General features: G+C 39.0%; 1 protein-coding gene across 6 annotated transcripts in view; it reads right to left on the bottom strand.

Annotated features, from left to right (window-relative positions):
• The window catches only part of PLEKHA1 (pleckstrin homology domain containing A1), a 39,428-nt gene that overhangs the window by 5,511 nt on the left and 14,737 nt on the right, over window positions 1–19,180 (bottom strand). For 3 of the 6 annotated variants that reach the window (XM_081193046.1, XM_081193045.1, XM_081193047.1), the window contains exons 4-11: window positions 16,649–16,694; window positions 14,564–14,661; window positions 13,872–14,003; window positions 12,109–12,249; window positions 10,127–10,195; window positions 6,337–6,401; window positions 4,647–4,710; window positions 2,474–2,563 (exon numbers count right to left, since the gene is read on the bottom strand). In XM_081193046.1, the coding sequence (XP_081049172.1) occupies window positions 2,474–2,563; window positions 4,647–4,710; window positions 6,337–6,401; window positions 10,127–10,195; window positions 12,109–12,249; window positions 13,872–14,003; window positions 14,564–14,661; window positions 16,649–16,694 (705 nt within the window). Of the gene's footprint in view, window positions 1–1,273; window positions 1,379–2,473; window positions 2,564–4,646; window positions 4,711–6,336; window positions 6,402–10,126; window positions 10,196–12,108; window positions 12,250–13,871; window positions 14,004–14,563; window positions 14,662–16,648; window positions 16,695–19,180 lie in introns of all 6 variants that reach the window. The other 3 variants (XM_081193050.1, XM_081193048.1, XM_081193049.1) reach the window with 3 other exon arrangements.

The following is a 19,180-nucleotide window of genomic DNA, read 5'->3' as shown; positions in this document are numbered from 1 at the left end:
CTTTCTGACAAAAGGAGACAGGTCACATGACTACACTGTTCTCCCATTCAATTCTGTTGTTCCAGAAAGTTGCCCTATTATTATTATTTTTTGCAGTATTCTGGAACAGCTCTTTCAGAATATTATCTCAATAATACAATCTGGTGTTGAAGCTACCAGTGAGCATGGACTGGTTCAATATATAATTCCAGAATCCCTTTATCAAGTGTATGTGAGGTACAATTTCATTTTTTGCACTCCTCACTGTATTATTCAAGACATGAGTAACAGTTCATGGATCTATAATTTAGGATGGTGGGGGCAACACTAAAATATAGCTATTTCTACTGTCTGTTACAATCAGAAGCAGCTCACCTCAATATTCTACAATGATAAACAGTATACTTGGAGTAGTAGGGGAAATTATAAATACCCCAATAACGAACTATTCACAGGAATCATTTTGACACAGAATATGAAACATTCTGTGACACGGAGTATGAAACATTATGTGACACGGAATATGAAACATACAAGCTTCAACTTGGAGTGATAAATTCCAATACAAAAGCAGAACCTACAATTAAGCTTCTTTTCTAAAGTGAATACTACATAAACATTTCTTTTAAAAAAATAAAATCTGAATTCAAGTGGGACCAGCACTGGGATAACAGCTTAAAAACTACAATCCATACAACTCACACCTATGATATAAGACTCACATGTAGTTATGCCTAATGATTAAAAAGTAAAAGATTTTATTTATTGCACTATTTTGATTAACATACAGGTTGCAAACTGTAACAGCCCCTACATCTTGGCTAATGACCCCATGCATATCTATCATATAAGCCATGCAAATCAGTGCAGGGTTTTTTCCTTAATGTACACACATATTTGGCTATGAGGGTCGAGGTGGCTTTTACTTAGCTATCTTTCAAAAATGATAAAATGGAAATATGAACTCTCATGCAAATTAGGTCAGCTTTAGTTCCTAAATATGTATATTTATTACTAGAGCTTTTGTACTCAGTAAAGCAAGCACATGTGAGCAGAGATTTCAGCACTGTGTGAATCTTTGCCATTCTTAAAAATGGATTTTATTTAGGAGGCATTTAGAGATAGTAAACATAATGGCCAATGGGAAGCATTTTAGAAGTTAGTAACTTCACAGTGGTTATAAATCAATAGAGGAAGCCATGGAATTGACCTCATCATTTTACATGGTGTTAACAAGTATTTTGGAATTTCAGCCCTCTGGTAAGAAGGCAAGTTTACATGAGAGCCCACATACATGCTGCATTCACCAGTTCTTGATGTATACCTCTGTATACAAGGATTCGACAGCCTTCTGGCCTGCCGCATCTGGAACACAGTGCAAAGCTAAGATTAGAGTAACCTAAACTTGAGGAGAGGAGGGAGAGAGAAGAAAGAAAGAAAGAAAGAAAGAAAGAAAGAAAGAAAGAAAGAAAGAAAGAAAGAACTGCTGAGAGTCACTAGCTGAGTTATCCCACCACAAAGATTGCACATACAGAGACACACAAATATAGAAAAATCTTTTGGCAGCTTCTCTCACCCAGAACACATTGATTCCCAAACAGAGTCTCTACTATGCAGTGAAAACCCACTGCAATTACAACAATACTTCTCCTTGCCAAAGAATGAAGCTTGAAACAAGTGATCAATTGTTTTTAACATATGAAGTCATTCCATTTTACAAAGAGGTGTGAATGCTAACTTTTGATGTATTAATGGGAAATAAAAGCCATATCTTGCAAAACCTGAACTGCAAAGCATGGCTAGAATATGGATTGCAAGAACATTATAAATTAAAGCATGGAATACAAAAGATTCCTGTATTGCAGGGGAATGAACTAGATAGCCCTCATGGTTCCTTCCAGCTCGACAAATCTAATACTTAGTACCTCTAAACTTGATATCTGCTGGAAGGTACATCACCACTATCTACAGAGGCCTACAGTTTGTCACTATAGTTAAGATTCCGTTTGGTAATGTTAGAATTGTGAACCAAGCTAGTCACCAATAATGAGGCCAATAATTATCAAAACATTCCATGAAAATCTACATTAAGTTTAGATTACTCACTGCTAAGAGACTGGAGAGCCCAAAAGCTTTCAAAAGGGTTCACCAAAGTAATTTTAAATCAAGGGTTTATTTGGCATCTCAAGTACAAGATTCAGTAAAGATTGTCAAGTAATTTGACAGAGTTCCGATTAATAAAGAACTACAATAATTTTCAAACCCACCAGTTGAACTGTTGGAACATTAAAATAATACTGTGCGGACCCACAACACATATGGATACTGCTAAGATTAGCACTTAATTAAAAAGGCAGGATTCTATGCAACCTGTAATGCATGCAAAGATATTACTCCAGACTTAGGAGGGGGTAGAAGAGCACAAGAAAATGAAAGAGATTGAAATGTACAAGATTCATCACTGCTGAAACAGTAAAGCTTTCTAAAAACATACAGAAGCTGCTGATCTTCCAGGTCCTCGCTGTGCTACTATTGCACCAGAAATTGCTTTAATCCAGCTGTGCATGTCTTCTGGGCTATCTGCCTGAAGAAAAAAGAAAGAAAAACTCTTATCGTGTGAGTGACAATAAACAGATATGCTTCATAAACCTTGCAATCTAAGATATGACAAGTGTTTTCTATGTTTCTCAATAAAGAAAATTGCAATTTAAAAAAATATTTAATAAGCTTAGGCTGATATCTAAATACTTATGCATGGTAAGAGATTTATTTTATATTACTGATGTAACTACTCACTAATCTCAAGCTTAACAATTACTGAAGTACTGTAGTGACTTCTAAATTTAGTACCTGCTACATAAATAATGAACAAGGAACTTGTGATTGCTTCTAGGGGGGGAAGTAACTAACATGTGAACCATGCACGGAAAACAATATTGCAATAAATAAGAGATGCACTACAGTTAGAAATTTAGGCCAAATATACATAGAGAGTGGTATCACATCACTTTGGCGATCCAGCAACACAAAAGTAAATTTTCTAAAGGGAAATCAGGCTCTTCCAAGTAATAGGTCAGGTAGTATCTCTGATTGGCAGGTCTGGTGTTGTAGCTTGAAATGCTCACAGATCAGAACAGCTGGTGTGGTGACCTGCAACTGCTCCACCCCTACCTAGCATTTCAGATCCATTTTCTGTGAGGGAAGTGATACTTGTCAGTGAGCCTGGAATTAAAATCTGGGGCAGGGGGCTATCAAGCTATAACAAATCTAAGGATCAGAGAGCCCAGAGTAAAGAGGACAAAAAATGGTGTAGATTAGACATAGGTAAAGGTACCCCTGCCCGTACGGGCCAGTCTTGACAGACTCTAGGGTTGTGCGCCCATCTCACTTAAGAGGCCGGGGGCCAGCGCTGTCCGGAGACACTTCCGGGTCACGTGGCCAGCGTGACATCGCTGCTCTGGCGAGCCAGAGCCGCACACGGAAACGCCGTTTACCTTCCCGCTAGTAAGCGGTCCCTATTTATCTACTTGCACCCGGGGGTGCTTTCGAACTGCTAGGTTGGCAGGCACTGGGACTGAACAACGGGAGCGCACCCCGCCACGGGGATTCGAACCACCGACCTTTCGATCGGCAAGCCCTAGGCGCTGAGGCTTTTACCCACAGCGCCACACGCGTCCCAAGATTAGACATGGAATGACATAAAAGAATCTAGAAGTAAAGGTGAGAATGAAGCTTGGAGGAAAAGATGGAGAAACAATGAACACAAGTAATAAATGAACTTCACAGTGTTTAAGATCAAGAGGTGCTCTGTGCTCTGGGAGAGGTGAGTACAAGGGATCAGTCAAGAGGCAGGATGGCTAAGAAAGTGGGACAAAGCTGAAAAGGAAGGACCTAAGGAAACAACTAGAGGAAGAGCGATATAATTGAAGAAAAGAGGAGTTGAGGAGAAATAAATACTGGAACCAAAAGTATTGGCTTGGCATCTGAGTTAGACTTTATCTGTTCTCACAATGAATTTCTGCTTTCTCAATCCCTCAGAGCATTAACCTTTTTAATGGTGCAATCCTATGCATGTTTACTCAAATCCCACCCCAAAACAAGTGTTCACAAGATGGCAGCCTAATGGCAGTAGAGCATTGGGAAAGATTCCCTAGAAGACGACTTTAAAAACAAGTGAAGCAAGCATTTGGTTGGATCGTTTAGGTGGCTGTAATAATTTGGGTAGAAGGACTGGCTGGAGAATTGCCTTCAGCTCTCTGGCCAAGTTTCAATCTTATGCCAGCAGACTTCTGTTCTTTCAACAAGACTTTCTCTCCCTCTCTTCTCCCTGTAGCCCTCCATACCCCCACTAATCTGATGCAAATAACCCTTCAACCCTTCAGAGCAGATTTTGGGCCCACAGGAAGAGGGGAAGGCTTGAGGGAGAAGGGGGAATCCACTCCTTCAATACTACTGTTAGTTCTGCTAGTGGACAGGTACCGTTGGTCATTAGCATTGTTTACATGACAGGCATGTCTGTTAGTATATTCCATTCTAAACAATTATACACTATTTAACTGCAAGGCTGTATGTATACTGTCAGGCACTAAACAAAGGATTATGTATTTGACCTTTCAAAATGCAATAAATTCATTTTCTTACAGAAAAGTGGTTTCCCATAGACTTACCTGTACATAAAATGTTCGAGAAGTTGTTACAATTTCAAATAGATTGTCTCTCATCATTATATCACTGGGGAAAAAATATGTTTGTGGTCTTTAAACATTTTTACCATTGTCTGACATGCACATTTGCATTTCCAAGCAACAGAACACACATAAATAAGGGAGCTACCTTTGAAAATAATTTAAATTATATCACCATTTGTTGGGGAGTGTATGCACGCGTGTGCACACACACACACACACACACACACACACACACACACACATTATATTAGTAAGATGCTACCAAGATTCTGTGCCTACTCACTCAACCTTCTTGCTCTAGCAGCTCAAAGTAGTTACACTATACTGCTGAGACACTAGATTTCCCCCTCTCCTCCCACCCCAATTTTACACAAAAGAGAACAAGGCTACATTCTTCAAGTGGAGAAATCATTACCTGACTGGCTGGTGTCCAGGTCAGGCACAGACCTCTAATGTGTAACTGCACTAGAAGACATGAAGCTTCACACCAGTGGCAGCTTCTCAGTATAGCCAGTTGCCCAGGGAAGGACAAACATCAACAGCAAAATGATACACCAGTGAAGTGATGCATGCTATCAGATTCTTCTGCTGCCTTCCCCCTCCCAGGCACAAAGGGGACCACACTTGAGCCAGGACCCCAAGCTTTCACAAATTTAGCATGACAAAAAGACAACATTATTTAGAAAACTTTTTTCTTACAATACCATAATGGAAACCACTTTATAGCATCACACACAGCAACCGCAGTTTCATCTTTTGTATTTGTGACTAGCACAGATACAAACACAAAACCACCAGTCTTTAAACTGGTATTTTGCTTCTTCATTTGCAAAGGACTAGAATCCTCAAGTAAAGGAGTATTTCCTGTTATATTAGTAAAGGTAAAGGTAAAGGTACCCCTGCCCATACGGGCCAGTCTTGACAGACTCTAGGGTTGTGCGCTCATCTCACTCTAGAGGCCGGGAGCCAGCGCTGTCTGCAGACACTTCCAGGTCACGTGGCCAGCGTGACAAGCTGCATCTGGCGAGCCAGCGCAGCACACGGAAACGCTGTTTACCTTCCCGCTGGTAAGCGGTCCCTATTTATCTACTTGCACCCGGGGGTGCTTTCGAACTGCTAGGCTGGCAGGCGCTGGGACCAAACGACAGGAGCTCACCCCACCGCGGGGATTTGAACCACCGACCATGTGATTGGCAAGTCCTAGGCGCTGAGGTTTTACCCACAGCGCCACCCGCGTCCCACCCGCGTTCCTGTTATATTACTTTTTATTAAATTTCTATTCTTCCCCTCATCCCACAGGAGTCCAGTGTGGCCAACAACGAAGTGGTAAAAGAATACAGTTAAAAATAAAATAATATCTAAAACATATAAAACCAACTTTCTCACCAAAAACGTTTTAACACATTGGGATATTGCACCCCCTGCTATTTATATTCCTCCTTTCGTTCAGAGACCCACATCTTCTAACATGATATACCAGCAACTCAGTTTAATACAGCTATTTAAGATCTCACTACATCTGTCTAAAAGCATGCCACAGAGGGTGATTTTAGTATAATGGAAAGTGGAGAAGTTTATTAAGACATAATGGGAAATGATGTGCAGGCAGGCTTTCTTTTTCTAACTGAAGGAGATCATCAACTTTTTAGTTTAACCTCCGGATTTTCACCTTTGTTTACATTCCTGGACCTTATGAACCTCTTTCAGTGGTATAATCCGAAGGGGCTCCTTATCCTGAAAAAACAGATAGTACATCAAAATTTTTTTAGCACATAAGAAACAAGGACTTAAGACATCCCAAAGGAGGTGCCAAAATGCAAGTTTTATATCCCAGATGTCAAATAGATGACTTATTTACAAAATCAAATGATTAGCAAATTGATTTCAAATTGCTGACCAGTTAAGGAACTCAGTGATCCAGATAGTTTATTTCCATGTTGATTTCAGATAGAAAGATGTGGCCCAAAATCAATCTAATCACTTAATATAAATGCATTACATTTATATTAAGCATTACACAGCAAGAGCAAGCAAAATTGAGTTTAATTTAGTGACACGTTGCCAGCAACTACATTCAGTGAATGTAGAATTAACTAGGTCTCTTTAACTGTAATAGCAATCAATTAGTTGTTTCAATTGCATTGCTTCCTGCTCTGGCTCCTTTGGGAGGCATGATGGTGTAATAAATAAGGAAACAATACAAAGCTTTGAAAAATAAACCAAATATCCTTAGAACTAATCATTATGAAGTTGGCCAAGTTGCATCTGTTTTGAAAATAAATTAATTTGAGCTGCATAGGCAGTGTGGTGCTCTCCAGATATTACTGAACTTCAACTCCCATCAACCCTGACCACTGGTCACAGTGGCTGGGGATGAGTGAAGTTACAGTCTAACAAGTCTCTGAAAGTGACAGTGATATTGGCCACTCCTAAACTAAAGACTGTCCTGGAGCTGTTTGTCTGAAGCAAACACTGGCCCATCACAGAAAAACCACCTTTGGGGGGGGGAGGTAGTGGAGAGATAACTGCAGACATTCTTGAATGGTAAGGGTTATGGAGGTCAGGGATGGGGAAGTGGTTTCAATCAGCAGGCCAGATCCTTATCTCCCCATCTCCCCTGTAGGGCAAGATCTGAAATGGGTGAGGCTGCCCACCTATCACCAAACACCACAACCTGGTTAGGCAACATGGCGCTTTGTCAGGACTTCAAAATGTTAGGAGATTTAAGGTACAGTGCCATCAGTATATTGATTACTCGCAGCTATATTTCTCCAAAACAACTAAGTCAGGAGAAGTCACACAGGCCATGGAGCAGTGCCGGAATGTCATGGTGGGCTAGATGAGAGAAAATAATATGAGCTTGAATCCTGACAAGTTTTAGCTGTTAGTACATAAAGCCCTAAACAGCTTGGAAGCAGTTTAGTAGAAAAATGTGCCTAACGTACTCAAACGCTTTAATCTGCAGAGTTTCCGCTTTTACAAGTGCCATACAGGTTCTGCATCTGTTAGGAGTCTCTGTCTCTCTCATTGTCTCTCAACTTTAGAACTCCCCCCTTAAGCAGGCATCCTCATTATTTTAGTCACCTGCACAAAACATTTTTAAAAAACCCAAGTCTATCTAGATATAAAATTCAGTATTTGCTTTTAAAGTTTTGCTGGTTTTATCTAAATAATAATAAAAAAAATCCTTCCAGTAGCACCTTAAAGACCAACTAAGTTAGTTCTTGGTATGAGCTTTCGTGTGCATGCACACTTCTTCAGCTGGTTCTACTGCTGGTTTTATCTGTATATTACTGATAATTGCTTTATATTGTTTTATGCATACTGTTTGGATTATTTATTTATTTATTTCTAAATAAATATCTGGAGGGCACCATGTTGAGTACTCTGAATTAAGCGGAAAACCTATTTAAATTAATGATATAAAATCAACCCTTTATGGTGATTTAATTTCTTTCTTAACATGACTACAAAAAATCATTAACCAAAGCAAGAAGGGGAGTAAAAATATATGGGAAAGAACACAGTTCTGTTTGCTCACACAAGAAATTTGATAGCAGAACCCAGCATTTGATATGAGATTTGTACACAGATATTTTATCATGCAGTAAGGAACCCGCTTTCTCTTCAGTATGTGAAGAATTAAGTATGTTATCCTAGGGACTATATCAATTTCAAGTTGATGCATGTTAACTTTATAACCACGTTGATAACAAAGGTCAGGAAGATTGCTAGCAAACAATCTTTACATTTATACATTTTAAATGCATGCTGATTAGGTTATTTATAGTGGACAGCACAGTACAGCAATATCACTAAGTTGACATGTTCATATTTAATTTAAAAATAATTAGTAATGACTTCTGAATCAGTTGTAAAGATTATGAACTTTCTGATACCACTGAGCAGCTTAACATCATCAGTAGCACACTATATGTGAATACAATTTAGGGGAAACTTCTAAAATTACAGAAGGAGTTCAGTAAATGAATAGGTAAAATGTTCAAAGGTTTACATTGCTTGCTTGCTTGCAGTTTGAGTAATATGATGAATTACATTGCTTTCTTTTTCTGAAACCATACAATTTGACATCCTTCATCTGCCTTTTTTCATGCGCCATCATGTGGTTATTGAAAGGAAAGCAAAAAGCATACTTATTTGGAGGAAAAGCCTCATATAAAGTTAATACAGTAAAGTAACATTTCACACCTTCTCCACATACAACACCAAAGAAGCTTCTTTGCACTATCAAATATTAATGACTGCTAGGAATTTTAAGGATCAGATTAATTAAAGTGACATATACAGCAAGAATTAAGACCAAACATTTTTGTATCACATTTCATTCTCTTCAAGAGCATGCATTGCTGTAGATGGAATCTTACTTGAGCTAAGCAACTCAATTTACTTTCCTCCCATGCTCTTAAGAAATAAACGCAACATAGTTTCTATTTCACTTAACAATTACTATTTTAATGGAAGATAGCTTTCATCATAAAACTAAAGCTGTGAAGCACCCACAATATCTTCTTAATAGTTATCAAAAATATTGTTCAACTTGAAAATTATGAACTTCTTTAGACAACTGATTGGCTAGCCACATAGTTTCTACCATCAGTAGCCTATAGATATGGAAGTGAATTCACCTTCAACACAGCAGATAACCAGTGGTGCTTGTTTCCCCACTCTCGAGAAATTGACTTGTGGTAAAAGCCAGTGATCCATGATGAAATAAGATTACTGAATTTAGAAGTTAGCTTTGGGTTAATCAACTGATAACTGCAAAAGACAGAAAGCTCTTAAGTTGATAGAATTGCTTTTCTAGAAGACAACACTGGAAGATGGTTATTGATCTTGGAACCAGGAGCAGTCCTGAGAAGGGATGGAGAGGTGTCTTTCTAATGCCAGATTCAAGTGCTGCCCAATGTGATGCTTCAAGTAGCTTTTTAAACTTCCCTCAACAATCTTTTTAAAAGTTGATAATGCATCATTGGGAAACTGCTGTTACAAGCATACCAGCCTACATGTATAAGAAGGATGCATCTTAAATCAAAACTTTAATTCTTAACGTGGAATGGAGAAAGTATGCATAGCAACAGGAGAAAATGGAAAGAGGTTATTGCTTTGCTTAGAGATGTACAACTATTATATATGAGAGGCACAAATAATTCAGAGGATAAGGGCCAATAATGGTCAAAGGATGGGAAAGGGATGGACTAATTATTAATTCCACTCTCAGATTTTCAGCACTCAGCATTATAGCATGATCCAACTACAAACAATATCCATACAGGTTCTGTCAACTTACAAATATATATATAAGAGGAATTACGTCCAAGTCACATTTCCAATAAAACTAGTTTCCCATCAGAAAATTGAAGCACAACAATTATGCATTATCATGCGTGTACAAAACATGTTTTCAAAAGTTAATCTGACACACACAATTGGACACCTACCAGTTCAGATTTAAAGTATCCTATCGTGTTTTCATCCAGCTGGAAATACCTTCTTTTCCAGTTCTTCATCTATGTAAAGTAAAAAAATAATAAAAAATAAACATAAACATAATTCCAGTCTAGGGACCATCAAACAGTGTATTCATGGGAGTCTTAATATCCAGGCCATATTTTTTAGCATAGCTTGTAACATTTGGGGAAGAGTTGTCTCTGTTTACATTTGCTGAGAACGGTTCTGAATAGGGGAGGAAAATACAACTAGAACTTGAGGCAACTGAAAGTGAGTCTTTCCACCATGTCCAGAGGTGACTGAAAGTATTTTCAATTCTCCTTTTCCCCAAAAGAGGCAGTTACAAATGGAGCAATTGATAGCTATCAAATAATCAACTTTTTTAACAAGAGCCAGCAAATCACAGGTTGCCCTCTAAGTTGGGAAAGGTTTTGATTTCTCTTTCTGGTTACTCCAAGCAAGATGACAGAGCCAAACTGCAGCTGCCCATCTACTCCAGCTGATGTTACTTCCAGCAATCTTTTACCAATGGGTCAATTCCAAACAATAGTCAAAGTCAAGGCTGCTTCTAATTGTATTGTTGAGGCAGTTTGATACTGTTTCCATACTATGGCTGCTCCATCTCATATACACCAGTTCATGATGTAAACTGGCCCCTGCTGCTTTCTTTCTTTTTTTGCCTCAGTGTTGCTATAGTGCTGTATCAGTAGTGGATGGTCTAACAAGGTGAGTCTGATGTATACTAAAGGCTTAAAATACAGAGGAAATTTTAAGTAGATAGAGTGGAGCCATACTTTTATTAACATTCTTCTGATCTTGTGTCTGAGAAAATGCAGCCAGGCTTTATTTAATAATTAATTACATAAAACAGTTTCCCTCTAATGGGATTCTGAGCCTGTAAACAAAAACCTTTTTCTTAAAGTGCAAACAAAATGATTCAGTTAAGTTAACTTCTCTTTAAAAATCATTACTAAATCACATGCTACTGCAGTGGTGGGGAATTGAATCTGGCCAGTGGACCAGATCTCTATCCCCCTGACTGCTTGCAGGCAAAATCTGACAAGTGAGTGGATCAGCTATCTGTTACATCACATGGTATCCGGCGATGATGCACTCTGATGTCCACACAATAACTGGGACTGCCACAAAGGGTATGAAAAGTGCCCTGCAGGGTGCTTTGAAGTACAGTGGTACCTCAAACAGCTCTGTTCTCAAATGTTTCGTCTCCAGAATGCCGAAAACCCAGAAGTGCTCCTGTTTTCGAATGCTCCTTGGAACATGAACTTCCGAAGTGGCTTTCCCTGTGCAGAAACCTAGCTGTCAGCCAATCGAAAGCCATGCCTCGGAACTCAAATATTTTGGAAGTTGAACGGTCTTCCGGAATGGATTATGTTCGAGTTCTGAGATACCACTGTACTTATCAGTTGGTCGTTGGTGCTTCAAAGTGCTGAGCAGGGTTCTTTGCAAGGAGAAAGGGGCTTACAAAGAGCCCTGCTCGATGCCAACTTCAAGGTTTTCTTCCTACTAAGATTAGCTGTACGCAGCCAATCCCTGCTGTCTTGCCCTCCCTCTCAACTGGCTGGTGGTGACAGAAAGCCTTCTTTGTCATTACATAATTGTGAGCACACTTCAAGGCTCTCACTTGTACACTGGCAGCCACCATCTCCACCTGCTCCTCACCTGACATCACATGTGACATCAGGAATAGGACAGAAGGCCATGGTTTGAGGGAAATGGCTTTAAGGGCCAAACCAGAACCCACGTGGGTCCAAATATGGCCCAAAGGCCAGAGGTTCCCCACCTGGGATGCTCCTAAATGTCAGGGTCTGGAAGTTACCAAAGAGCCCTGGAGTTTCCCCTCTTTCCCAAATAATTTTAACCAGATTCATTCCATTGGCAAAAAAACTCTCTTGCTTTAGCATCATATAGAACAATGAGTCATTAACATCAGAAATGCATCTTAGTCACTTACCACTGCTCCTTGTTTAACACAGTAGCCAGCTTTAATCACAGCATTATCTGGGGGGTGCTTAGCAGAAAAATAAGGAAGGTGGCTTTGGGACCGTTTCAAGTAGTTTTTATCACCTTCACCACATTCATTTACCTCTTCTTTCTAGAAATAAAACAAGACTACTTAATGGTAAAGTCTAAAATTCATCATCAATCCCTCCACTACTTTCCCCTAACATCATTGCAGATTATAAATTCCCTTTTATTAGACAAATTCAAGTTTTGAATTTGGTGCACCACTAAATACATATTTTCAATTTATCAGGGCCTTTATATGCTTGTGTCTCTACGTCACCTCAGGTTTGGCATGTAGCTCATCACACATTCAGGATAAATAATATATATAAACCAGTAAGCTTCTTCTACAAATTTGGTAATAGCCCCACCTCCCAAATCTGTCAACTATTTCCAACTATCTATAAAAACAAAGGTGGTTTTTTTGGGGGTGTTCCCTATATTTTTCAAGAGCCAGGCCAGTACAAAGTTTACTAAATCAAAGTTTCATATTGATTATGCTTTCTCCCTTTACTGGAGGCAACATGTAAGGATCTGCAATTATATGCATAATGAAGCTGCCCCTCTTAGAACTGCTTCTCATGTTATATTCTATCTCAGAATTAGCATTAACAAGTATAATGTCTAGAATCACTTGGTTACCAGCTTTATTACTGCTAGTGTTGATTCACTACCAGGCCCAAGCATCTTGCAAATCTACCATCCACAAAACCAGACTCAATCCTAGCTTAGAACTAAATACCCAACAACTGCAAATAGTAGCAACTCATTCTGCAACAAGGAGTTTGTAAAAACAGGTTTCCCTCCACCTCAAAAAGCATTTTCATATAGGTGTGTTATTATATATAAATACAATGTATACATTATCACACAAACATATACGTACATACATGCACATACCTACATTTAAACATAGTTTTAAGCAAAATAAAACTGAAAATAATATTTTGATTCTAAGTTAAGTAGTCCCATATACACCCTGAATACATATACAGTGGTACCTCGCAAGACGAATGCCTCGTAAGACGAAAGAGTTTTCCGTTTTTTGAGTTGTTCCGCAAGACGAATTTCCCTATGGGCTTGCTTCGCAAGACGAAACGTCTTGCGAGTTCTTGCGAGTTTGTTTCCTTTTTGTTAAAGCCGCTAAGCCGCTAATAGCCGTGCTTCGCAAGACGAAAAAACCGCAAGACGAAGAGACTCGCGGAACGGATTAATTTCGTCTTGCGAGGCACCACTGTACAGTCATACCTTGGATCTCGAATGCCTTGGCTCCCAAACAAATCGGCTCCCAAACGATCGAAACCCAGAAGTGAGTGTTCCAGTTTTTGAATGTTCTTTCGGAAGCTGAACATCTGACTGGGCTTTGGTGGCTTCCGATTGGCTGCAGGAGCTTCCTATAGCCAATCAGAAGCCGCGCTTTGGTTTTCGAATGTTTTGGAAGTCGAATGGACTTCCAGAATGGATTCCGTTCAACATCCAAGGTACAACTGTACAAAATTCCTGCATATGAAGACTAGCCTTCTCATTTCAATACAAAAAGCATGTCTATACATGCACAGCAATGTACGCATTTATCACAATAGAAGAGGCAACATTTGGGGGCAATAGAAATCCCATGCTCCAAGCAATCACTCAACTGGTGGAATAGATGGCCAATAACTAAATACTTCTGATAATTAGAAAAGTTATTATAAAAGGGCACACTGCTACCTGAGTAGGGGTTATTATAGGAACACCACCAACAATCTCTGTCCTGTAAGACATCTGCTTCTTTAACCCCACGTTTTCAGTGTGACGTGTTGAATTATCAGTGTGAGACTGTGAATCAGTTTGCTTTGGTACCTGAAAATAATAAGCATTATAAACAAGGGAGCAAGCAAAAACCATTCTAACTTAGTATAATTATATATAGTTATATATCGCTTCAAACATCCCAAAGGCATTCAAAAACAAGTTACAATAATACAAAATGTGTAAGCTATTCAATTAAACAATATCAACATAAGATACTAGAAAGTGTTCATCCAAAAAAAAAATTATCTAAAAACAATACGAAATATCCACCTGCTCCATACAGGAAAAATAGATAAATATTTGTAGAAATTATATGCTTTGATTTATTGACCTGCATTCTCCAAGTTTGAGACATTCAAAAGTAGGAATTTGATTTCTCTTTCTAGTTCCATTTGTAGTGTCCCTTCCTTTCTACACCATCTCAATTTTGGCCATAATGTTTTACTAGTTATGACCATTTTAAAAAATATATTTTATTTTTGGAGGCAGGGTAAGCACTAGATCTACCTGAAAATGACATAGGAAACCAAACATACTGTTGCTGTGTTTGTCCAAGTATAGTGGAAGTCTATGTAGAATGACTCTACCATGCACAAATAATTACTTACTGTGATTTTGGTAGCTTTGTTCAGGACATTCACCCATTCAACTAAGTCTTGCTGATCATTGGCTTGTAGGAAGTATTTCCTCATCCCTGCATTCATGACTGTTAAAAGACAGGAGGAAGGGACTTCATTAACTAAAAAAAGACCTATGTTGTTCTTTTTCTAGGCATTGTAACAAAGCTCAAAGTCAAACTGGGTACATTACTCCTTATCCCAAAGCTATAAAACCCAAGTTCAATGCTTTAATAGCATATACTCATCTGTCTTAAATAACTCTGTTTTGTTTATATATAGTTCTAGATGCAGGGGGTGGGGAGTGATGCATGTGGTCTTGGTTCTCCTATCTCCTAACACACACACCCCCCTTCTCTAACTTTCCAAATACCGTATTTTTCGCTCTATAAGACGCACCAGACCACAAGACGCACCTAGTTTTTGGAGGAGGAAAACAAGAAAAAAAAAAATTCTGACTCTCAGAAGCCAGAACAACAAGAGGGATCGCTGTGCAGTGAAAGCAGCAATCCCTCTTGCTGTTCTGGCTTCTGGGATAGCTGCGCAGCCTGCATTCGCTCCATAAGACGCACACACATTTCCCCTTACTTTTTAGGAGGGAAAAAGTGAGTCTTATAGAGCAAAAAATACGGTAAGTACTGACCCCAACACCCTTGCTGAACCAACACACCTGTATGATGGGAGGGGAAAATACACAAAGAATAATCCTATTCTGGTTTGAAAACACCAGAAGTAATTTGTCCTTTTAAACAGACTTTTATTTATAAAAATGCATAGGACCTAACACTTACAATAGGTGCTTCAAATCTAAAATTAGTGTTTAAATGCTGTTGAGGTAGAAGGAAAAACCAACAGGACTTTTAAAGCAAGAAAATGTGTATGCCATATCCTGATATACACAGAATTTATTTATTTATTTGTTTTGTTTTGTTTTTTTAAGGGGGGAGCCTACAGCACCCAGTATTCCCAGGCGGTCTCCCAGCCAAGTACTGACCAGGCCTGAGCCTGCTTAGCTTCCAAGATCAGACGAGATCGGGCGTGTTCAGGAAAGTATGGCCGTAGACACAGAATTTATATGAATGAACAAGCAACATCCGCAGAGCTGGTTTCTGCCATTTTTATTGCATATTTAAATCTGCAAGTAATTTCCTAGTGATTGGTAATCATATGGATTCTCTTAGCTAGCTATATTGTCACAATTCCTTTGTGTGTGTAACAAAGTACAGAAAAAGCATTAGAGCTCAAATAACCCACACAAAGACTGTTCCTTTATATTAAATATTTGAGAATCTTTTTGCCACATGGCCACCTCATTTCACCATGTCATGAAGTGTAAGCAACACATATAGGAAGGTAGTTGTCAGGAGTACTCTGATATGCAAGGAGGTTATGTTTACTATGCTTCTGTAGTAGATCATAATTCTGAACAAACAGAAAGATAAGTAAAAATGGCCTCACCACATAGTCAGACACTTAGTGCTATTGGGATCCCACAGTTGGACATAGCCTATAGCAACACTACAAGCAGTAGCTCCATAAGAAGCCATGCCTGCAGCCATTCTTATAATTTGTTGCATATGCTAACATGGCCATCTAGGCTTTGCTTAATCACCAGATGCATGTTAAACTCACTGCAAATAACAAATTAGCAGGCATTGTTAATACCGATGTGTATTAAAACATGACTCTCGTTCTTTCTGTTTTTGCTGTATAAAGTCCAGTGTATATAATGGTCCACAACACGAGAAAGGGGAAAAAATAAATAAACATATGAAGTGTTGATTAATTTTGTCAAAACAAATACAGAAATAATGTTTTAATTATCCAATTATTAAATATACCATTGGTAACTGCCACTTGTTGCTGTATGATCAACAATTTTGCTAATTTAGATACTGTCAATATCTAATCTATAAAAAGGAATAACTTTTCTTCTTTAAATTAGAAGGAAACCTTTAAAATGAATTAACTTGAATTCCAAATAGATATTTCCACTTGCATTTGATAAGAAATGGGCAGAACATATCCTGATTGCAGTTAACCACAACAACATTTATGCAGTCTACTACAACTTACCAAAGCAGAATTCTGCCTTTGGCCTCAGTTTAGTTGCATCACTAACCTAAAAAAAATGACAGTTATATGCATTACCATAATAAAAATTATCATGTACAACATAAAAATTCCTTACAATACACCTTGATTTGTGTGTTGATTACAAACACACATTACACTAGTACACAGATCCACATAAAACACCAGTGAGCTATGTCATCTCTACAAAGGACTCTAGAAATGGAGTATTTCTGTGGTAAAGGTAACATGCAAAGGGTGGGGCCTGCAAAGAATGGAAACACATGTAATATTATCCAAACTGAACTTATTCTTTACTTTAACATATCAATCCTAGCATGGCAGATTGGGGGGGGGGGGCAATTTTCTTTACTGATCGGCAAAGAGGCTAGTAGCCTGTGTTGCCATGCTGCCCACCAAGCATAGGACTTCCTTTCTTCTGCTTCCTTAGCAGGCTAGTAAAAAACTTTGCAGGCAAGTAATTTTGTGGGCTTACTGATATGACTGAAAAAATGGCATTTATTATTATTTCATTTGTATACCACTCTTCATAAAAATCAAAGAGCAGTTTATACAATAAACATGAAAATATAATAATAAACAAATTAACAAGCTCACATAAGGCACAGATATAAACATGAAAAAAGTACTTTTTTGTATCAGCATTTTTCTTAATGTATTAAAGCTCCCAACTTCCAAAAAAAACAGATAGTGGCTTTTCAACTTTTTTTCAACTCATTTTTCACATACTGGTTTCTTCCTTGGTATTGTGACAAATGTTTGTGCAGTTTGTGTAGTGAGAAAGACTGAGAAATCCAAAACAGGCTGGAAGCAAGGGTATCGGAGATCTTTAGAGTAAAGGCCTTACCAGTATGTACAAGGAGCTAAGAACTTGGCATTTCTGCACTAAGTATTACAATGTTTCATGTTTCACAACATTTAAATTTATTTTTTCCAATATTTACCCATAAGGTAGTTTCTTTTTAATATTGCACTGAAATGCAGCAAAAATGCTTCCATATATATTAATACAACCTTTGAATAGTAAATAAGTGATTTGAAGTAGATGTAATGAATTCATTTATTCCCTATTGCCTGCTTTTTTCCCTAAGGATATTTACCAAGTTGTAAAACTACCGTTCTTTTCTCTCTATAACACGCAGATTTTTTCTCCTAAAAAGTAAGGGGAAATGTCTGTGCGTGTTATTGAGCGAATGTGTGGTCCCTGGAGCCCACTGGCCCGAGCGCAGGGGCAAAAATCAGGCAAAAATCCAATCGTGCAGGGTCAGGGAGGAGGCAGCTCCGTGAGAGAGGAAGCTGTTGCTTTCCTGCATTCTGCCTCAGGGTCTTACTGCCCACCCCATTCCTTCTAATTCCTCTCCGTGCTCCGGTGCTGCTGCATCCAGGGAAGCATTTTAGGGACTCGCAGGCAGCAGGAAAACATGCAGGTGGGAGAGAGGGAGAGAGGGAGGGAGAGAGGGAGGAGAGAGAGAGAGAGAGAGAGAGAGAGAGAGAGAGAGAGAGAGGGCTGGCTTGGGTAGGTGTGGGGAAAAACTTTTGCCTTCCTTTCCTCCCTGCTGTTAAACCCCTCTCCTGCATACTTAGCCAGCTGCTTCTCTGCACACCCCTCTCTTGCTCCTTGTCCCTTCTGTGTTTTTCCTTCCCTCCCCACTTAAAACGTGGTTACAAAGCACGGATCCACATGGATCCTCAGGATCTTTGCATTGGGTCACCCCAAATTCACCATCAGATCACATTACATGTCCATGGCTACAGCCTGCACCAAAAAAATCATGCACCCACTGTTGCCTGGGGCTGCAATGGTGCAAAAACGTGGTTACAAAGCATGGATCCACATGGATCCTCAGGATCTTTGCATTGGGTCACCCCAAATTCACCATCAGATCACATTACATGTCCATGGCTACAGCCTGCACCAAAAAAATCACGCACCCACTGTTGCCTGGGGCTGCAATGGTGCAAAAACGTGGTTACAAAGCACAGATCCACAGGGATTCTCAGGATTTTTGCATTGGGCTACCCCAAACTCACCATCAGATCACATGTCTGTGGCCACAGCATGAGGCACAAAAATGATACATCCACTGTTTCATTCAGAATTCCCCCCCCCCTTGTTTTCCTCCTCTAAAAACAATGTGCGTGTTATGGTCAGGTGCATGTTATAGAGCGAAAAATATGGTATAGAAGATATATCAGAGACTAAAAACAAACATTAAATGCTTGTTTTGTGTACTGAGGTCTTTTCCACAAAGAACCCCACCCCCAAAGTAAATAAGATTATAAATAGTCTGACTGTGGGATACAAATACTCAAAACACAATTATATCAAGGCTGTCCACACACTCTGCATTCTCTTCCCATCACACTAGTTTCACTCATACTCCAGGAGACAATTTAAGAAGCTTTCATCTACATTATTTACTTTCAGAGAAAATACTGTGGCTGAATTCAGACATTAACAATAAACTATGACCTAGTCCTACATGACTGAGCCTAAGACTCATAGGCTCATGG

The sequence above is a fragment of the Podarcis bocagei genome, assembly GCF_964188305.1.
Source record: "Podarcis bocagei genome assembly, chromosome: 4".
NCBI classification, from domain to species: domain Eukaryota; kingdom Metazoa; phylum Chordata; class Lepidosauria; order Squamata; family Lacertidae; genus Podarcis; species Podarcis bocagei.
Note: the sequence above shows the minus strand (reverse complement) of the source record. Positions and strands in the feature narration are given on the sequence as shown.